General features: G+C 41.5%; 1 protein-coding gene across 1 annotated transcript in view; it reads left to right on the top strand.

Annotated features, from left to right (window-relative positions):
• plxdc1 (plexin domain containing 1) overlaps positions 1–23,587 on the top strand; it is a 105,923-nt gene that overhangs the window by 32,394 nt on the left and 49,942 nt on the right. The window contains exons 3-4 of the mRNA XM_064923667.1: positions 11,069–11,212; positions 11,466–11,535. Of these exons, the coding sequence (XP_064779739.1) occupies positions 11,069–11,212; positions 11,466–11,535 (214 nt within the window). The remainder of the gene's footprint in view (positions 1–11,068; positions 11,213–11,465; positions 11,536–23,587) is intronic.

Below are 23,587 nucleotides of genomic sequence, written 5' to 3'. Positions count from 1 at the left end.
GCGGAAGTGTGTGACCCCAGCAGATGAGGCCAATTGATGGGAACACGTTGGCTGAAGCTATGACCCTTTATCAGGGGTGACTGCTATTGGGATATTAATGACAGGTGTATGGTAATTTGCGAGCGAGTTTTCCATAGATGGGTTTTTACACCGTGTGTTTGTGGTTTGGTTTTACTATCCTTGTGGGTACCAGAAGTCTTCACAAGGATATTAAAACAAGGACAATTCGGAAAAGAGGGGACTTTTTGTCGGTCCCCACAAGGATAGTAAATGTTGTCGGCCATGTTGTCGGCTATTTTAGGCTTTGGGGTTAGGTTTAGAGTTAGAATTAGGGTTTAGGAGTTAAGGTTACGTTTAGTTTTAGGGTTAGGGGTTTGAGGTTAGGGAAGAAGGATTTTGAATTGGAATGCATTTTTGGGTTAATAAAATGTGTGTTTAAATGTGTTTGTTGGATTAGTTGGTGTGGTGGGGACCAGTGTATCATCTTGCTCTTACGACCACATAAGTATAATTTCTGCCAAATAAATTGTGATTAGCTTTTCTCGGCACTACAAATTGACAACAGATTCTGGCCTTGTCCTGTCAACTTAGCGTGTGTGTCGTCTGGTTTCACACAAACCCTCTAACTAACTTCTCACCGCGGCAGCTCTTGTTGACCAATCTCAATGCAGCTTAGGTGTTTCAGCCCTGGGCAAAGTCTGGGGATCTGCCCTCCTCTCAGACCCGGAGATTCCCCCAGAAACAGTGCCTTGTGTTGGGTCTCGGGGAAGGAGAGAAAGTGGGCCACTCGCTGTATGTGGAGCAGCCAGATCGTCATTGAGAACACTGCATTTAACTGCTCCACTTTCCCAGCCCACACCTAAACCCCAGCACCATTGCTCTCTGTCACCTTGAAGCAAGGCACACATTAATAATGTGATCGAGTTCTGAGATCCGTTAAATAGATAGAGAGGCTTACAATGCCAAAGCACTTGAGATCATTAGAGTATGTATACAGCTCCCCCACCTGGTGTAAATGAAAATACAGTACATGGAAAGGACCCCTGGTGTCACTATGCACAATAGTTAACTCCAACCTCTATTACTAATTAGCATCATAGCTATCATCTTCCCATCATAAGGACTACCATCTTCCACAACCATACATATTAAGAATACAATAGAATAGCCTCCTGCTCTAGATTGAATCAAGGGTAATGATTTCCTTTTACTACATATAGCCATAACACCTTCATTACACATCTATAAGTATTTCATGAACGTGTTATAACAGGTCCTAACCACATTAAAGGTTAATGAAATATATCCATAGCATATCTATAGCGCATTCATAAGATGCTATGCAAAAGCTCACATTTAGGCATCCAAATAGACACATCATTACAATGACAGCGTAGTGTGATCATTATGGCTGTTCTCTAAAATGTGCCATACCAGTGTTAGTGAATATGCCTAAAGGCCAAACCACATTTTGAAAATGATGCTGCTATATAGCCTGTACTAGCCCCATTTCCCGCACCGTCGGTATAGGCCCGTGACTTAAAGTATGGTATTTTCCTTCTCAATGAGGTCAATGGTGCATGAAGATCCCCACAGTGTTGAATCCTCAGGGTAAATTTTACAGATCAAAATCGTGTAGTTGAGGGTCAAGGCTCTTTTGTAACTCATTAAACAGCCCTCCTCCACATCCCTATTAGGTTGTGCATACTGGTCTATAATGTACACATAAAGGGTCTATTTATGAATTATATGCAGTCAAAGTAAAGCTTATCTATTTTCCCATTCATTAAGCATTTATAGCTAAGCATTTCATGGTTAATTAACTGTGCAGTTTGCCACTGATCTATAACACCAACATTAAAGGTCTATGTATGATTTATATGCAGTCAATGTACTGTCAATTCTATTTTCCCATTAAAGTCTTTATAAAGCATTTATAAACATGCCTCGCTTATCAAAAAGTATACAGACACAACACAAGATTAAAGGCCCAGTACAGTCAAAATAAAAACAATTTCCTGTGTTTTTCTATCATATTGTACAACATCTAAAACTAACATTTTGAAAAAAATCTGTGTTATCAGTGTTAAATCAGTGTTATTTTCTGACAGTTGCTGGTTAAAAATACAATCCACAACAGGACCTTCTAATCCGCAGGTTTGCATGCGAGGGAATTTCAGCTTTCCATGGTGACATCACCATACGGTAAATTAGTTAGACCAATAACACAGTTCCAAACCACTCCAATAAGAGACCGTTTTTAGTTTTCCCCCTCCCCCCAGATCATTCTCAGACAGTCCTTGCTTGACAAAGTTTTTTGCTAAAAAGCTATTCGTGCCATTTGCACGCAAGGAATCATCAATGCAGTGTGCAGTTGCACATGACCCGATTATAATGCCTGTGATAAATTTGGGTTACTTTGGATATCCCTATGGGGCTAGCTAGGGACCATCTGTAAATTACACAATGTACATGGGACAATATGTGACCGACTGCTTCATTCAGTCTTATGCAGCAAAATAATTTAATTGTGTTTTTCTTTTTACATTAGATAAAAGTAGAGACTCAGAACTACAAAATTGTATATCATACACTGTAGTTGAGGAACAATAGGAAAGTAATTCTGCATTGAAAGTTGAGCGTGTAACCCCACTTTTGAGCAAATGGCCCCTGGATGTTTTGGTACACCTACTGGAGAGCTCTTCTTTGTTTACAACTATTGCGCATCGTTCACACCCTCTTAAGTCTTAAACCCACACATCTCTTTAAGGATTCACATGTGCTAAACAGAGTGAGTAAGGTGGTGTAGTAAACAACCAAAGATTTCAAGACTGAAAGTAGTAGCCTACAATAAGGAGAAACTCCAGGTAAAAATACACTTTATCTAATCCTTGGCCTATATTCTAATCTGACTTTGGTGCAGGTCATGTTGTTCTTCACATTAACGTCTCTAGTAAACACACACTATATCAAATAAAATCATTTTTTGTCACATGCACAGGATGCAGAAGGTGTAAACGATACAGTGAAATAGTTACTAGTATATTTGCATAGCAGCACTATTAAAAATATAATGTGTCCAGATAAAAATATAGCATAAATATTTTATCTTTATTCGGTGATGCATATCCAGACACTAGGGGTGTGCCAAGTAGTCGGACAAACGAGTATTGTAACGGATATTTTCTGGATACAATTATGATCAGAGTATTTTTTTGTAATTATCTATGAACAGAAAAAATATGTTTTTTGGGGTGCCAGCAAGCACGTTTCTTACTTGTGAGAGTTTTTAAATCATACTGTATTGTCTTTGAGTCACTCATATGCCTGGTCTAAATAACTCAACTGGCTAGTTTGTCTGTCTAAAGAGAAGGGCGGGCTGTATGATGAACCTGCTGTTCTGATTGGATAGAGTGAAGCTGTATTTCTCCGTCCACTCGCTTCATAATTTCATCCAAACACTTTTCCTCGCATGTTTTCGATCTGATCATTTAGATTGCTGCTGCCTGTTACTATGATAAATCAACATTGCGAGGACATTTGTTGTCAATGTGCATAGTATCTAACAAGTGGGGCAAGGGTTTGGGAAAGATTAAACGCTAATGCGCATTCTGACTGAGTGACAGCAAACTTGGCTGCCTGCTGCAAATTGAGGACAGACACACATTCAAACCCACCCCTCCGCACACTGCTCTTAATCTGCAGCTTTTTTTGCAGTGAGAACATGCAGGGAGGTGTTTTGCCAACATCTATTTAGGCATATTAAAGCACTTGTTTTTTCCCCGATCACGAGTATAATCCGATTCAACTGTCAATTTACGGATACGAATATAGGTATGTCGGCTCACCCCTACCAGACACACTTGTCTAAATTGATGGGTCATGTGAAAGAAATGCTATAACCACCCCCCAGCCACATCTAGCTAAGTGGATGGGTCACTATTGTCTAGGCGTGTACACATGTTTGTGAAATACAATAGATGGCTGTAATCATCCCCAGACACACCTGGCTAACATGATGAGTAATCATCTAGCGAAGTGTAGTGTAGTTTAGACATGTAACGTTATCTAGCTAGCTAAACAATGAACCATAATCCCAACCCATACTAATAGCAATACAAACTGATTTTCATAGCTAGCCACAATACATGAAATGCTGTAGTATGAATCTACAGGTAGCTTAAGCTAACCAACTAGGTTCAAATTTAGCTAGCTAGCTAATATTAGGCTATAACTAGCAGTGCAAATGGCTTTCTGAGATACAAATAATATTACTGCATAGATCACACACGTAACGTTTGCTAGCTAGCGAACAGTACACTTTAATTAGCAAAGAAAATTAAACGTGTAATATTTGAAAATGTAGCTAAACTCTTACCCATATACATACAGTCGGGCATAAAAGTATTTAGTCAGCCACCAATTGTGCAAGTTCTCCCATTTAAAAAGATGAGAGAGGCCTGTATTTTTCATCATAGGTACACTTCAACTGTGACAGACAAAATGAGGGAAAAAAATCCAGAAATTCACATTGTAGGATTTTTTATGAATTTATTTGCAAATTATGGTGGAAAATAAGTATTTGGTCACCTACAAACAAGCAAGATTTCTGGCTCTCACAGACCTGTAAGTTCTTCTTTAAGAGGCTCCTCTGTCCTCCACTCGTTACCTGTATTAATGGCACCTGTTTGAACTTGTTATCAGTATAAAAGACACCTGTCCACAACCTCAAACAGTCACACTCCAAACTTCACTATGACCAAGACCAAAGAGCTGTCAAAGGACACCAGAAACAAAATTGTAGACCTGCACCAGGCTGGGAAGACTGAATCTGCAATAGGTAAGCAGCTTGGTTTGAAGAAATCAACTGTGGGAGCAATTATTAGGAAATGGAAGACATACAAGACCACTGATAATCTCCCTCGATCTGGGGCACCACGCAAGATCTCACCCCGTGGGGTCAAAATGATCACAAGAACGGTGAGCAAAAATCCCAGAACCACACGGGGGGACCTAGTGAATGACCTGCAGAGAGCAGGGACCAAAGTAACAAAGCCTACCATCAGTAACACACTACGTCGCCAGGGACTCAAATCCTGCAGTGCCAGACGTGTCCCCCTGCTTAAGCCAGTACATGTCCAGGCCCGTCTGAAGTTTGCTAGAGAGCATTTGGATGATCCAGAAGAAGTTTGGGGGAATGTCATATTGTCACGCCCTGGTCAAAATTTATTATGTTTATCTTCATTTATTGGGTCAGGCCAGGGTGTGACATGGGTTTATTGTGGTGTGTTTCGTCTTGGGGTTTTGTGGGGTGTATAGCATAGTCTATGGCTGCCTGAGGCGGTTCTCAATCAGAGTCAGGTGATTATCGTTGTCTCTGATTGGGAACCATATTTAGGCAGCCATATTCTTTGAGTGTTTCGTGGGTGATTGTTCCTGTCTCTGTGTTTGGGTTCACTAGATAGGCTGTATAGTTTTTTCACATTTCCGTCTGTTGTTTTTTGTACATGTTCAGTTATTTCTTGTCTAGTATATTTTTCATCAATAAACATGAGTAACCACCACGCTGCATTTTGGTCCGCTCCTCCTTCAACAGAAGAACGTCGTTACACATATGGTCAGATGAAACCAAAATATAACTTTTTGGTAAAAACACAACTCGTTGTGTTTGGAGGACAAAGAATGCTGAGTTGCATCCAAAGAACACCATACCTACTGTGAAGCATGGGGGTGGAAACATCATGCTTTTGGGCTGTTTTTCTGCAAAGGGACCAGGACGACTGATCCGTGTAAAGGAAAGAATGAATGGGGCCATGTATCGTGAGATTTTGAGTGAAAACCTCCTTCCACCAGCAAGGGCACTGAAGATGAAACGTGTCTGGGTCTTTCAGCATGACAATGATCCCAAACACACCGCCCGGGCAACGAAGGAGTGGCTTTGTAAGAAGCATTTCAAGGTCCTGGAGTGGCCTAGCCAGTCTCCAGATCTCAACCCCATAGAAAATCTTTGGAGGGAGTTGAAAGTCTGTGTTGCTCAGCAACAGCCCCAACACATCACTGCCCTAGAGGAGATCTGCATGGAGGAATGGGCCAAAATACCAGCAAGTGTGTGAAAACTTTGAAGACTTACAGAAAACGTTTGACCTCTGTCATTTACAACAAAGGGTATATAACAAAGTATTGAGATAAACTTTTGTTATTGACCAAATACTTATTCTCCACCATAATATGCAAATAAATTCATTAAAAATCATACAATGTGATTTTCTGGATTTTTTTCTCTCATTTTGTCTGTCATAGTTGAAGTGTACCTATGATGAAAATTACAGGCCTCTCTCATCTTTAAGTGGGAGAACTTGCACAATTGGTGGCTGACTAAATACTTTTTTGCCCCACTGTAGATGAACGTTTCACAGCAGACTAGAATCCCTTTAACTCTGTTTTGTTTGTACAGCTTGTTTGGCCCGTGTTGTGTCAAGTCTCTCCGGTTCACACTGACCGTCTGCAGAAAGTAGTCCATCAGAACTTTTTCACACTAATCTTTGTCGATAGTGCGTGCCAAATTCAGGACAGGAATGTTAAGAGCAGTAGCAACACTTTTGCAGTAATCCATGGCAAAAGCAATATCTTCTCATTTTGTCAGGTAGCAAGGATTATCTACACATGCTGAGCAGCTCATGTTATAGACAGAATCATGCTACATGGCAGACTGATCTGAACTCTTGGCATATCCAGTCCATCCATTATCTCAGACAATCATGGCTAGCGGGAAGGTTCCTGACTTTTTCCGTGTCTAAACCAACTAGACTCGTAATTTAACAATTTTATTTGTATTTACAGATGGCGTACAAGTTCGTTATTAATGTATATGAAGGTTTGCATATTCCAGAAGGCATTTCTGGCAAAACAAACATGCATTATGATAAAAAATTAAAACAAATGCCTCTCCTGTGAAGTAGTGACGTGCGACATTAGCATAGCTTCCTGTAACGGGTCATATGTTAAAATTCACATAGCTCAAAACTTCAATGACTTAAACCTAAAACCAACTATAAATTGTAGAAATCCAAATAAAATATTGAAAGCATTTAATGAGAACTAAAAGGATGAAAACAATCTACATTGTGTAATTCACTGATGGTCCCTAACTAGCCACGGAGATAGGCAATCCAAAATCAAACCAACTTTGCAACAGTCGCACACCAGCCAGCTGAAGCTAATTAAGTTAAATAATTTGGCTAACTCTTCCCACCATCGAACAAGCACATCAAACCACACATCGAAACCAACTCAGGTCTGAATTCAGTCATGGCCGCAAGCATTTCTAAGAGATTCTCAGGTACTTTGTATACACTGTACTAGCCCTTTTCCTCCTCCTCACTTAGGTCAATAGTGCATTAAGATCCCCACAGGGTTGAATCATAAGGGTACATTTTTTTTTGTTCTGAAATTTGCAAGCACAGGCCAAAAGTGTTCCCCCAGAACATTGGGTACTACATCACATACTGTATGTGCGGTTATGTGCACCACATTATTGCTCTCTGTCTGCTATGTCCACTGAGCTGTTGGGCCCGCCCTGTAACCTCATTGGATAACGCTGGGCAGGCATCTTGATTGCTGTCACTCAAATGCGAGGGGCTGAAGCTCATTGGCTAGAACTCAAATTGCTAGAGGGCTGGCCCACGTGGGGTGAAATGTAGGGAAAATGGCGCAGCACAGCTTCAAGAAAAGTCACTTTCAAACTAGGGATTTCATAGCTAATTGAGATGAGACAGTAATTCTGCACATAGATTATGCATGTATGAACTACACACTCACACATCCAGCCGAAAGTTGCCAAAGTATTGGAAAATGTCTTTAAAACCTCTTTGGGCTAGGTGGGGTGCTAGTGACCCACCTCGCCAACATCCAGTGAAATTGCAGAGCACGAAATTCAAAATACAAAAAATCGTAATATTAAACAATCATGAAAGTGTCAAACATTTAAAAGCTTAACTTCTTGTTAATCCAGCCGCTTTGTCAGATTTCAAAAAGGCTTTACGGCGAAAGCACACCATGCGATTATCTGAGGACAGCGACCCGCTTACAAAAGCATTAAAAACGTTTTCCAAACCAGCAGAGGCATCACAAAAGTCAAAAATAGCGATAAAATAAATCACTTACCTTTGAAGACCTTCCTCTGTTTGCAATCGCAAGGGTCCCAGCTACATAACAAATGGTTGTTTTGTTCGATAAAGTTCTTCTTTATATTCCAAAAAAGTCAGTTTAGTTGGCGTGCTTGATTCAGTAATCCACCTTTTCCACTTGTTCAAAATGCATACAAAGGAATCCCAAAAGTGACCAATAAACTTTGTCCAAACAAGTCAAACAACGTTTCTAATCAATTCCCATATATATTTGCATATTCTAGCTTCTGGGCCTGAGTAACTGGCAGTTTACTTTGGGCATGTCAGTCATTCGAACTTCCGAATACTGCCCCCTATCCCAAGAATCAAATCAAAAACAAGGCCAAATCAGGAAGTGCAGTTGCCCTTTAAAATAACAAAAATAGCTCAGAAGAATGCTGGTTTTGTCACCCGGATGTGATGTCACACTGATCTTTAACCACTCCTCTGCTGTCAAAATGAAAGCAACTGATTTCTGTGTCTTAATTTTATCCTGTTTTATACAGGACAATATACAGTGCCTTTGGAATCTATTCAAACCCCTTGACTTTTTCCACATTTTGTTAAGTTACACACTTAGTCTAAAATGTATTTGTTTTTTTCATCATCTACACACATTACCCCATAATGACAAAGAAAACACAGGTTTTTAGAAATGTTTAGAAATGTAGAAGTATTTTTTTAAACCCAGAAATATTACATTTACTTAAGCATTCAGACCCTTTACTCAGTACTTTGAAGCACCTTTGGAAGCGATAACAGCATTATGACGCTACAAACTTGGCACACCTGCATTTGTGGAGCTTCTCCCATTCTCTGCAGATCTTCTCAAGCTCTGTCAGGTTGAATGGGGAGCGTCACTGCAAAGCTTTTTTCAGGGCTCTCCAGAGGTGTTTCTATCGGGTTCAAGTCCAGGCTCTGGCTGGACCACTCAAGGACATCCAGAGACTTGTCCAGAAGCCACTCCTGTGTTGTCTTAGCTGTGTGCTTAGGGTCATTGTCCTGTTGGAACGTGAACCTTTGCCCCAGTCTGAGGTCCTGAGCGCTCTGGAGCATGTTCTGATCAAGGATCTCTCTGTACTTTGCTACGTTCATCTTTACCTCGATCCTGTCTAGTCTCTCAGACTGGGGCGAAGGTTCACCTTCCAACAGGAAAATAACCGAATGCACTGTATATCAGCATAATTTTCAAGTCATCGTTTGGCCTTTTTGTATATTCACTAACAATGGTATAGCAGAAGCACACTTTTGAGAACATCCATAATGATGACACTATGCTGTCATTGTATTGATGCATCTATTAACTTCTTATGGCTGCAGGGGCAGTATTGAGTAGCTTGGCTGAAAGGTGCCCAGAGGTGCCCAGAGTAAATGGCCTGCTCTTCAGTCTCAGTTGCTAATATATGCATATTATTATTCGTATTGGATAGAAAACACTCTGAAGTTTCTAAAACTGTTTGAGAAGAACCTGACAAGAAATCCAAACAGGAAGTGAGAAATCTGAGGTTGGCCGATTTTCAACCCAGGTCCTATTGAAATCACAGTGGGATATGAATGAAGTTGCACTTCCTAGGGCTTCCACTAGATGTCAACCGTCTTTAGCAACTTGAATGAGGCTTCCACTGTGTGTGGGCCTGAATAAGAGCTGAATGAGTCAGGTTACTGGCAAAGAGCCATTTCCTGGTCACGCGCATTCCACATGATATCGTCCCTGCGTTCCATTGCTTCTCTAGACACAAAGGAATTCTCCGGTTGGAACTTTATTGAAGATTTATGATAACAACACCCTAAAGATTGATTATATACTTAGTTTGAAATGTTTCTTCGACCTGTAATATAACTTTTTTACATTTTTTGTCCAAAGTTATGCTGGACCTGCACGAGCGTTTGAATATGTGTACCTAACATTATCGAACAAATCAAGCATTTATTGTCGAACTAGGATTCCTGGGAGTGCATTCTGGTGAAGATCATCAAAGGTAAGGAAATATTTCTAATGTGATTTCTGGTTTCTGTTGACTCCAACATGGCGGATAATTTTATTTATTTTCTGAGCGCCGTCTCAGATTATTGCATGGTTTGCTTTTTCCGTAAAGTTTTAAAAAATCTGACACAGTGGTTGCATTAAGGATATGTTTATCTATAATTCCATGTGTATAACTTGCATTGTCATCTACATTTATGATGAGAATTTCTGTTGAATCGATGTGGCTATGCAAAATCACTGGAAGTTTTTGGAACTAGTGAACATAACGCACCAATGTAAACTCAGATTTTTTTTATATAAACATGAACATACATGTATTGTGTAACAGGAAGTCCTTTGAGTGTCATCTGATGATCATCAAAGGTTAGTGATTAATTTTATCTCTATTTGTTTTTTTTGTGACTCCTCTCTTTGGCTAGAAAAATGGCTGAGTTTTTCTTTGGCTTGGTGGTGACCTAACATAATCGTTTGTGGTGCTTTCGCTGTAAAGCCTATTGGAAATCGGACACTGTGGTGGGATTAACAACAAGATGACCTTTAAAATGGTATAAGATACATGTATGTTTGAAGAATTGTAATTATGAGATTTCTGTTGTTTTGAATTTTGAGCCCTGCACTTTCACTGGCTGTTGTCATATCATCCCGTTAACGGGATTGCAGCCCTAAGAAGTTTTTAAGATACCTAAATATGAGCTTTGCATATCATGAGTGCGCTATACATATGCTATGGATATATTTCATTAACCTTTAATAATGCAGTTGGAACATGTTATCACGTTGATGAAATGCTTATAGATGTGTAATAAATGCATTATGGTGATGTAGCCAAAGTCAATCAAGACCTTGGGCGACTGACAAGTGAATTCATTGAAACTCTGGAAAAGCTTTCTGTGCTAATCAGCGCCCTCTCTCTCAGGAGGACTCTCAGAGGTACTACAGGTGGAGGAGTTACGGGCCAGGAGAGAGACGGATGGAGGAACTCTGGGTAGACCTAAATGCTGTGCAACAGAGCAAAGTCAGAGTGCACGGCATCCTGTCCAACACACACCGGCAGGCAGCGGTGAGAGATGCACGCATGCGCGCGCACACACACACACACACACACACACACACACACACACACACACACACACACACACACACACACACACACACACACACACACACGGAAAGTGGTTAGAGTTGGTGGGAGAATAAGACGTACACAAGAGCACAGAAACAATACTGTACATAGTCCTGCATGCAGTCTTTGGACACCATGACATTGCCATCATGACTGACATGCTGTCTGATATGATATATGCTCCTCCTAGCGTGTGGCTCTCTCCTTTGACTTCCCCTTCTATGGACACTACCTGAGACAAATCACCATAGCAACAGGAGGTAAACTGAATTTATATTACTAAAACTGTCCAAACTAGCCGTCTCTTCACTATGTTGTAAATGCTTCTATGCGAACACATCCAACAGTATCACATTATTATGTATTGAAAAACTAGACTGTTGCCACACAGATATATTCTTAAACCCTTAAAATTGGGCACCAATTGTTTTGTTTCCTACAATGTACACTTTAAGCAAGAGAAGCTATTAGCGCTCTGCTTATCCCATTTTCAGAGTAGGTTCCAGATAAATGGAATTCTAAATCGCTTTTTATAATGAAATATTAAGATTGAAAATGGTAACCATTGAGTTAGCCGCTACAGACCCAAAGCCTCCGAATTACAGGGATGTGTGATTTATGGCACCATTACTAATTCATTCACATTCTGCAGTTCCTCCTCTGAAACTATGAGAGGGTTTTTGATATATTTGACAATTTCAATAATTTCTATATTCTTGGAATGAAAAGCTTTTGAGGTAAATTTGTCTTATTGTTTTATTTGTCACTATGCAAGCCACTTTTGCTACTTTTGACATTGTACTGTACATAGGAGTGTATAGGAGATGTTGCACCTACCGTGACAATTAAAACCTACCCTAACAAGAAACTGTGGATAGATGGCGGCATTCGCGCAAAACTGAAAGCGCGAACTGTCGCATTTAAACATGGAAAGGTGACTATAAAGGGAAAGGGAATATGGCTGAATACAGTGTAGTTATTCCCTTCGCAAGGCAATCAAACAAGCGAAATGTCAGTATAGAGACATAGTGGAGTTGCAATTCAACGGCTCAGACACGAGACATATGTGGCAGGGTCTAAGACAATTACGGACTACAAAAGGAAAACCAGCCATAACACAGACACCGATGACTTGCTTCCAGACAAACAAAACACCTTCTTTGCCCGTTTTGAGAATAATAAAGTGCCACCAATATGGCCCGCTACCAAGGACTGTGGACTCTCCTTCTCCGTTCCCGACATGAGTAAGACATTTAAACGTGTTAACCCTCGCATGGATGCCGGCCCAGACGGCATCCCGAGGCACGTCCTCAGAGCATGCGCAGACCAGCTGGCTGGTGTGTTTATGGACATATTCAATCTCTCACTATCCCAGTCTGCTGTCCCCACATGCTTCAAGATGTTCCTGTACCTAAGGAGGCAAAGGTAACTGAACTAAATGACTATTGCCTCGTATCACTCACTTCTGTTATTATGAAGTGCTTGGAGAGACTAGTCAAGGAACACCTCCACCTTCCCAGTAACCCTAGACCCACTTCAATTTGCGTACTGCCCAAATGTTGGTCCACAGACGCTGCAATTGCCATCACACTGCACACTGCCCTATCCCATCTGGACAAGAGGAATACCTATGTAAGAACGCTGTTCATTGACTATAGCTCAGCATGGGTCAACAACATCTCCACTTTGTTGATCCTCAACACTGGGGCCCCACAAGGGTGTGTGCTCAGCCCCTGCTGTACTCCCTGTTCACCAATGACTGCGTGGCCATGCACGCCTCCAACTCAATCAAGTTTGCAGATGACACAAGAGTAGTAGGCTTGATTATCAACAACTACGAGACAGCCTACAGAGAGAAGGCAAGGGCACTCAGTGTGATGTCAGGAAAACAACTTCTCACTCAATGTCAACAAAACAAAGGAGATGATAGTGGACTTCAGGAAACAGCAGAGGGAGCACCCCAATATCCACATCGACGAGAAAGCAGTGGAAAAGGTGGAAAGTTTTAAGTTCCTTGGCGTACACATCACAGACAAACGGAAATGGTCCACCCACACAGAGTGTGGTAAAGAAGGCGCAACAGCACCTCTTTAACCTCAGGAGGATGAAGAAATGTTGCTTGTCACCTAAAACCCTCACAAACTTTGACAGATGTACAATTGAGAGCATCCTATTGGGCTGTATCACCTCCTGGTACAGCAACTGCACCTCCCACAACCGCAAGGCTATCCAGAGGGTGGTGTGGTCTACACAACGCATCACCGGGTGCAAACTACCTGCCCACCAGGACACCTACAAAACCCGATGTCACAGGAAGGCCAAAAAGATCATCAAGGACAACAACCATCTGAGCCACTACCTGTTCACCCCGCTACCATCCAGGATGTGAGGTCAGAACATGTGCATCGAAGCTGGGTCCGAGAGACTGAAAAACAGCTTCTATATCAAGGCCATCCAACTGTTAAACAGCAATCACTAACACAGAGAGGCTGATGTCTCATACAGACTTAAAATCATTGCCCACTTTAATAAATGATTACTCGTCAATTTAATAATGTTCACATATCTTGCATTTCTCATCTCATATGTCTATGCTGTATTTTATACTATTTATTGCATCTTGTCTATGCCGCTCTGTCAATGCTCATCCATATATTTATATGTATGTATTCTTATTCCATTCCTTTACTTAGATTTGTGTCTATTAGGTAGTTGTCATGGAATTGTTAGATATTGTTGCACTATCAGAACTAGAAACACAAGCATTTCGCTAAACTCGCAATAACATCTGCTAACCATGTGTATGTGACCAATATAATTAGATTTGATATTACTGTCCAAAGGATGTTACAGCTGCAAAAGTTGGCCATATTCTAAAGTTAGAAACATACAGTACCAGTCAAAAGTTGACACACCTACTCATTCAAGGGTTTTTTTTGGTTTTAGTTTTTTTTGGTTTTACAATTTTCTACGTTGTAGAATAACAGTGAAGACGTCAAAAATATGAAATAACACATATGGAATCATGTAGTAAACAAAAAAAGTGTTAAGCAAATCAAATTATATTTCATATTCTTCAAAATAGCCACCTGTTGCCTTGATGTCAGCTTTGCACACTCTTGGCATTCTCTCAACCAGCTTCAGATGTTCTGGCCTCCACAATCACCCGACCTCAACCCAATTGAGATGGTTTGTGATGAGTTGGACCGCAAAGTGATGGAAAAGCAGCCAACAAGTGCTCAGCATACAGTGGGGCAAAAAAGTATTTAGTCAGCCACCATTTGTGCAAGTTCTCCCACTTAAAAAGATGAGAGAGGCCAGTAATGTTCATCATAGGTACACTTCAACTAGGATAGACGAAATGAGAAGAAAGACCTGTAACTTCTTCTTTAAGAGGCTCCTCTGTCCTCCACTCGTTACCTGTATTAATGGCACCTGTTTGAACTTGTTATCAGTATAAAAGACACCTGTCCACAACCTTAAACAGTCACACCCCAAACTCCACTATGGCCAAGACCAAAGAGCTGTCAAAGGACACCAGAAATAAAATTGTAGACCTGCACCAGGCTGGAAAGACTGAATCTGCAATACGTAAGCAGCTTGGTTTGAAGAAATCAACTGTGGGAGCAATTATTAGGAAATGGAAGACATACAAGACCACTCATAATCTCTCTCGATCTGGGGCTCCACGCAAGATCTCACCCCGTGGGGTCAAAATGATTACAAGAACGGTGAGCAAAAATCCCAGAACCACACGGGGGGACCTAGTGAATGACCTGCAGAGAGCTGGGACCAAAGTAACAAAGCCTACCATCAGTAACACACTACACCGCCAGGGACTCAAATCCTGCAGTGCCAGACGTGTCCCCCTGCTTAAGCCAGTACATGTCCAGGCCCGTCTGAAGTTTGCTAGAGAGCATTTGGATGATCCAGAAGAAGATTGGGAGAATGTCATATGGTCATATGGTCATTATCGTTGTCTCTGATTGGGAACCATATTTAGGCAGCCATATTCTTTGAGTGTTTCGTGGATGATTGTTCCTGTCTCTGTGTTTGGGTTCACTAGATAGGCTGTATAGTTTTTTCACGTTTCCGTCTGTTGTTTTTTGTACATTTTCAGTTATTTCTTGTCTTGTATATTTTTCATCAATAAACATGAGTAACTACCACGCTGCATTTTGGTCCGCTCCTCCTTCAACAGAAGAACGTGGTCAGATGAAACCAAAATATAACTTTTTGGTAAAAACTCAACTCGTCGTGTTTGGAGGACAAAGAATGCTGAGTTGCATCCAAAGAACACCATACCTACTGTGAAGCATGGGCGTGGAAACATCATGCTTTGGGACGGTTTTTCTGCAAAGGGACCAGGACGACTGATCTGTGTAAAGGAAAGAATGAATGGGGCCATGTATCGTGATATTTTGAGTGAAAACCTCCTTCCATCAGCAAGGGCATTGAAGATGAAACGTGGCTGGGTATTCAGCATGACAAAAATCCCAAACCCACCACTTGGCAACGAAGGAGTGGCTTCGTAAGAAGCATTTCAAGGTCCTGGAGTGGCCTAGCCAGTCTCCAGATCTCAACCACCTTAGAAAATCTATGGAGGGAGTTGAAAGTCCATGTTGCCCAGCAACAGCCCCAAAACATCACTGCTCTAGAGGATATCTGCATGAAGGAATGGGCCAAAATACCAGCAACAGTGCCCTTTACAGAAAACGTTTGACCTCTGTCATTGCCAACAAAGGGTATATAACAAAGTAGAGAAACTTCTGTTATTGACCAAATACTTATTTTCCACCATAATTTGCAAATAAATTCATAAAAAATCCTACAATATGATTTTCTGGATTGTTTTTCTTCTAATTGTGTCTGTCATAGTTTAAGTGTATCTATGATGAAAATTACAGGCCTCTCTCATCTTTAAGTGGGAGAACTTGCACAATTGGTGGCTGACTAAATACTTTTTTGCCCCACTCTATGTGGAAACTCCTTAGACTATTGGAAAAACAATCCAGGTGAAGAAGGTTGAGATAAAAAAAGAACACTTTTTTTGGTTACCAGATGATTCCATGTGTGTTATTTCATAGTTTTGATGTCTTCACTATTCTTCTACAATGTAAACTCAGCAATAAAAGAAATGTCATCTCACTGCCAACTGTGTTTATTTTCAGCAAACTTAACATGTGTAAATATTTGTATGAACATAACAAGATTCAACAACAGAGATAAACTGAACAAGTTCCACAGACATGTGACAAACAGAAATGGAATAATGTGTCTCTGAACAAAGGGGGGTCAAAATCAAAAGTAACAGCTTCATGTGGCCACCAGCTTCATTAAGTACTCCAGTGCATCTCCTCCTCGTGGACTGCACCAGATTTGCCAGTTCTTGCTCTGAGATGTTATCCCACTCTTCCACCAAGGCACCTGCAAGTTCCCGGACATTTCTGGGGGGAACGGCACTAGCCTTCACCTTCTGGTCCCAGACGTGCACAATGGGATTGAGATCCGGGCTCTTCACTAGCCATGACAGAACACTGACATTCTTGTCTTGCAGGAAATCACACACAGAACGAGTAGTATGGCTGGTGGCATTGTCATGCTATAGGGTCTTGACAGGATGAGCCTGCAGGAAGGGTACCACATGAGGGAGGATGTCTTCCCTGTAATGCACAGCGTTGTGATTGCCTGCAATGACAACAAGCTCAGTCCAATGATGCTGTGACACACCGCCACAGACCAGGACGGACCCTCCACCTCCAAATCGATCCGAATCCAGAGTAAAGGCCTCGGCGTAACATGCATTCCTTCGACGATAAACGTGATTCCGACCATCACTCACGGTGATACAAAACCGTGGCACTTTTTGCCAGTCCTGTCTCATCCAGCGACGGTGGGTTTGTGCCCATAGGCGACGTTGTTGCCGGTGATGTCTGGTGAGGACCTGCCTTACAACAGGCCTACAAGCCCTCAGTCCAGCCTCTCTCAGCCTATTGCGAACAGTCTGAGCACTGATGAAGGGATTGTGCGTTCCTGGTGTAACTCGGGCAGTTGTTGTTGCCATCCTGTATCTGTACTGCAGGTGTGATGTTCGGATGTACCGATCCTATGCAGGTGTTGTTACACGTGGTCTGCCACTGCAAGGACGATCAGCTGTCCGTCCTGTCTCCCTATAGTGCTGTCTTAGGCGTCTCACAGTATGGACATTGCCATTTATTGCCCTGGCCACATCTGTAGTCCTCATGCCATTTTGCAGCCTGCCTAAGGGACGTTCACGCAGATGAGCATGATGGTGTTTTTCAGAGTCAGTACAAAGGCCTCTTTAGTGTCCTAGGTTTTCATAACTGTGACCTTAATTGCCTACCATCTGTAAGTGGTTTGTGTCTTAACGACCGTTCCACAGGTGCATGTTCATTAATTGTTCATGGTTCATTGAACAAGCATGGGAAACAGGGTTTAAACCCTTTACATTGAAGATCTGTGAAGTTATTTGGATTATCTTTGAAAGACAGGGTCCTGAAAAAGGGCCGTTTCTTTTTTCTTTTTCCTGAGTTTATTTTACAAAAGTAAAATGAAATAAAAACCCTTGAATGAGTAGGTGTGTCCGAACATTTGACTGGTACTGTTTGTCGGACTCCACTTACATCAAAATATCAGGCATATTTGCCTTAGTTTAGTAAATAATACAAAGACAATGAACGTCTATATCTGATTGCTTTCAGGTAAATAACACATCCTGCTTTTCTTATATATAGCTTCTACTCAAATAAGCTAAAAGAGTTTCTCCCGCTCTTCTCTGCAAATCCTCTCAAGCTCTGCCAGGTTGGATGGGCAGAGTCGCTGCACAGCTACAGCGGGGAGAACAAGTATTTGATACACTGACGATTTTGCAGGTTTTCTAACTTACAAAGCATGTAGAGGTCTGTAATTTTTATCATAAGTACACTTCAACTGTGAGAGACGGAAAAAAATCCAGAAAATCACATTGTATGATTTTTAAGTAATTAATTTGCATTTTATTGCATGACGTAAGTATTTGATACATCAGAAAAGCAGAACTTAATATTTGGTACAGAAACTTTTGTTTGCAATTACAGAGATCATACGTTTCCTGTAGTTCTTGACCAGGTTTGCACACACTGCAGCAGGGATTTTGGCCCACTCCTCCATACAGACCTTCTCCAGACCCTTCAGGTTTCGGGGCTGTCGCTGGGCAATACGGACTTTCAGCTCCCTCCAAAGATTTTCTATTGGGTTCAGGTCTGGAGACTGGCGAGGCCACTCCAGGACCTTGAGATGCTTCTTACGGACCCACTCCTTAGTTGCCCTGGCTGTGTGTTTCGGGTCGTTGTCATGCTGGAAGACCCAGCCACGACCAATCTTCAACGCTCTTACTGGGGGAAGGAGGTTGTTGGCCAAGATCTCGCGATAAATGGCCCGTCCATCCTGCCCTCAATACGGTGCAGTCATCCTGTCCCCTTTGCAGAAAAGCATCCGCAAAGAATGATGTTTCCACCTCCAGGCTTCAAGGTTGGGATGGTGTTCTTGGGGTTGTACTCATCCTTCTTCTTCCTCCAAACATGGCGAGTGGAGTTTAGACCAAAAAGCTCTATTTTTGTCTCATCAGACCACATGACCTTCTCCCATTACTCCTCTGAATCACCCAGATGATCATTGGCAAACTTCAGACGGGTCTTAACATGTGCTGGCTTGAGCAGGGGGACCTTGCGTGCGCTGCAGGATTTTAATCCATAACGGCGTAGTGTGTTACTAATGGTTTTCTTTGAGACTGTGGTCCTAGCTCTCTTCAGGTCATTGACCAGGTCCTGCCGCGTAGTTCTGGGCTGATCCCTCACCTTCCTCATGATCATTCATGCCCCACATGGTGAGATCTTGCATTGAACCCCAGACTGAGGGTGATTGACCGTCATCTTGAACTTCTTCCATTTTCTAATTATTGCGCCAACAGTTGTTGCCTTCTCACCAAGCTGCTTGCCTATTGTCCTGTAGCCCATCCCAGCCTCGTGCAGGTCTACAATTTAACCCTTATGTCCTTACACCCTCTCTGGTCTTGGTCATTGTGGAGAGGTTGTAGTCTGTTTGATTGAGTGTGTGGACAGGTGACTTTTATACAGGTAACAAGTTCAAACAGGTGCAGTTAATACATGTAATGAGTGGAGAACAGGAGGGCTTCGTAAAAAAACAGGTCTGTGAGAGCCGGAATTCTTACTGGTTGGTAGGTGATCAAATTCTTATGTCATGCAATAAAATGCTAATTAATTACTTAAAAATCATACAATGTTATTTTCTGAATTTTTGTTTTAGATTCCGTCTCTCACAGTTGAAGTGTACCTATGATAAAAATCACAGACCTCTACAAGTTGGAAAACCTGCAAAATCGGCAGTGTGTCAAATACTTGTTCTCCCCACTGTATTTTCAGGTCTCTCCAGAGATGTTCGATTGGGTTCAAGTTCGGGCTCTGGCTGGACCACTCAAGGACATTGTCCCGAAACCACTACTGTGTTGTCTATGTGCTGTGTGCTGAGGGTCATTGTCCTGTTGAAAGGTGACCCTTCGCCCCAGTCTGAGGTCCTGAGTGCTCTGGAGCAGGTTTTCATCAAGGATCTCTCTATATATATTGCTCTGTTCATCTTTCCCTCAATCCTGACTTGCCACCCAGTCCCTGCCGCTGAAAAACTTCCCCACGCCATGATGCTGTCACCACCATGCTTCACCGTAGGGATGGTGCTAGGTTTCCTCCAGACTTGACACTTGGTATTCAGGCCAAATATTTCAATATTGGTTTCATCAGACCAGAAAATCTTGTTTGTCATGGTCAGAGTCTTTTGGTGCCTTTTGACAAACTCCAAGCGGGCTGTTGTGCTTTTTCATGATGAAAGGCTTCTGTCTGGCCATCTCTACCATAAAGACCTGATCAGTGGAATGCTGCAGAGATGGTTGTCCTTCTGGAAGGTTCTGCCATCTCCACAGAGGAACTTTGGAGCTCTGGCATTGTGCCCATTAGGTTCTTGGTCACCTCCCTGACCAAGGCCCTTCTCCCTCGATTGCTCAGTTTGGTCAGGTGGCAAGATCTAGGAAGATCTTAGGTTGGAGTCATTAAAAATAATTTTTAAACCATTCCACACATTTCTTGTTAACAAACTATAGTTTTGGCAAGTTTGTTAGAACATACTTTGTACATGACACAGGTAATTTTTCCAACAATTGTTTACAGACAAATTATTTCAATTAAAATTCACTGTATCACAATTCAAGTGGGTCAGAAGTTTACAATAAAAGTTAACTGTGCCTTTAAACAGCTTGGAAAATTCCAGAAAATGATGTCATGGCTTTATAAGTTTCTAATAGGCTAATTGACATAATTTGAGTCAATTGGAGGTGTACCTGTGGATGTATTTCAAGGCTTACCTTCAAACTCAGTGCCTCTTTGCTTGACATCATGGGAAAATCAAAATAAATCAGCCAAGACCAGACCTCAGTCCTATACAAGTCTGGTTCATCCTTGGGAGCAATTTCCAAATGGCTGAAGGTACCACATTCATCTGTACAAACAATAGTATGCAAGTATAAACAGCATGGGACCCTGCAGCCGTCATACCGCTCAGGAAGGAGTCACATTCTGTCTCCTGGAGATGAACCTACTTTGGTGCAAGAAGTGCAAATTATCCCAGAACAACAGCAAAGGACCTTGTGGAGATGCTGGAGGAAACAGGTACAAAAGTATCTATATCCACAGTCAGACGAGTCCTATATCGACATTAACTGAAAGGCCGCTCAGCAAGAAAGAAGCCACTGCTCCAAAACTGTCATAAAACAGCCAGACTACGGTTTGCAACTGCACATGGGGACAAAGATCGTACTTTTTGGAGAAATGTCCCCTGGTCTGATGAAACATAAATAGAACTGTTTGGCCATTAAGACCATTGTTATGTTTGGAGGAAAAAGGGGGAGGCTTGCAAGCCGAAGAACACCATCCCAACCGTGAAGCACGGCGGTGGCAGCATCATGTTGTGGGGGTGCTTTGCTGCTATTTTGTGCACGTCACAAAATAGATAGAATCATGTGGAAAGGAAAATGATGTGGACATATTGAAGCAACATCTCAAGACATCAATCAGGAAATTAAATCTTGGTCGCAAATGGACAATGACACCAAGCATACTTCCAAAGCTGTGGCAAATTGTCTTAAGGACAACAAAGTCAATGTATTGGAGTGGCCATCACAAAGCCCTGACTTCAATCCTATAGAATTTTGTGGGCAGAACTGAAAAAGCATTTGCAATCAAGGAGGCTTACAAACCTGACTCAGTTACACCAGGTCTGTCAGAGGGAATGGGCCAAAATTCACCCAACTTATTGTGGTAAGCTTGTGGAAGGTTACCCAAAAGGATTGACCCAAGTTAAACAATTTTAAAGGTAATGCTACCAAATACTAATTGAGTTTATGTAAACTTCTAAACTGCTGGGAATGTGATGAAAGAAATAAAAGCTGAAATAAATCATTCTCTCTTCTATTATTCTGACGTTTCACATTCTTCAAATAATGTGGTGATCCTAGCTGACCTAAGACAGGGAATTTTTATTGGGATGAAATGTCAGAAATTGTGAAAAACTGAGTTTAAATGTATTTGGCTAAGGTGTATTTAAACTTCCGACTTCAACTGTATCTTGATTACATACATATTCAACCCCATGAGTCAATACATGTTAGAGTCACCTTTGGCAGCTATTAAATCTTGATACTCCCCATCCCGGATCCGGGATTGTGAATAAAGCCTCAGGCTCATTAGCATAACGCAACGTTAACGATTTCTGAAAATCGCAAATAAAATGAAAATAATGCACCTGCTCTCAAGCTTAGCCTTTTCTTAACAACACTGTCATCTCAGATTTTCAAAATATGCTTTTGAACCATAGCAAATCACTAATTTGTGTAAGAGTATTGCAAGCTAGCTTAGCATTTTGAGTAGCATTTAGCACGCAACATTTTCACAAAAACCAGATAACCAAATAAATAAAATCATTTACCTTTGAAGAGCTTCGGATGTTTTCAATTAGGAGACTCTCAGTTACATAGCAAATGTTCAGTTTTTCCTGAAAGAATCTTTGTGTAGGAGAAATCGCTCTGTTTTGTACATCACATTTGGCTACCGAAACGAACCGAAAATTCAGTCACCAAAACGTCAAACATTTTCCAAATTAACTCCATAATATCGACCGAAACATGGCACACGTTGTTTAGAATCAATCCTCAAGGTGTTTTTTCACATATCTATTCATTGATATGCAGTTCGTGGAAGCCTGCTTTCCCCTCAGAATCGCATGGAAAAATACCAGCAGCTGAAAAAGACGCACCAATTTCGACGGAGGACACCGGGCGGACACCTGGAAAATGTAGTCTCTTATGGTCAATCTTCCAATTATATGCCTACAAATACGTCACAATGCTGCAGACACCTTGGGGAAACGACAGAAAGGGCAGGCTCATTCCTCTCGCATTCACACCCATATAAGGAGACAATGGAAAACGGAGCCTCAAAAATCCTGCTGGTTTCCTGGTTGCCGTTTCATCTTGGTTTTGCCTGTAGCTCCCGTTCTAGGGCACCCACAGACAATATCTTTGCAGTTCTGGAAAATTCAGTGTTTTCTTTCCAAAGCTATCAATTATATGCATAGTCAAGCATCTTTTTGTGACAAAATATCTTGTTTAAAACGGGAACGTTTTTCATCCAAAAATGAAATAGCGCCCCAGAGTTTCAAGAGGTTAAAGTCTTTCTGGCTTAGTCTAAGAGCTTTTCACACCTGGGTTGTACAATATTTGAACATTACTCTTTTAAAAATGTTTTTTGGCTTTGTCAAGTTGGTTGTTGATTATTGCTACACAACCATTTTCAAGTCTTAGATTTTTAAGCCGATTTAAGACAAAACTGTAACTAGGACACTCAGGAACATTCAATGTCGACTTGATAAGCAACTCCAGTATATATTTGGCCTTGTGTTTTAGGCTATTAACCTGCTGAATGGTGAATTTGTTTCCCACTGTCTGTTGGAAAGCAGACTGAACCATGTTTTCCTCTAGTATTTTACCCGTGCTTTGCTCTATTCTGTTTCTTTTTAACCTAGAAACTCCCTAGTCCGATGACAAGCATAGCCATAACATGATGCAGCCACCATGCTTGAAAATATGAAGAGTGATACTCAGTGATGTGATGTACTCAGCTGATGTAAGAAGGGCTTTATAAATAAATTTGATTTGATGTGTTGTGTTGGATTTGCCCCAAACATAACGCT

This window comes from Oncorhynchus masou, chromosome 18 (assembly GCF_036934945.1).
Source record: "Oncorhynchus masou masou isolate Uvic2021 chromosome 18, UVic_Omas_1.1, whole genome shotgun sequence".
NCBI classification, from domain to species: domain Eukaryota; kingdom Metazoa; phylum Chordata; class Actinopteri; order Salmoniformes; family Salmonidae; genus Oncorhynchus; species Oncorhynchus masou.
The sequence above is the reverse complement of the archived record's forward strand: the minus strand, read 5'-3'. Positions and strand labels throughout refer to the sequence as shown.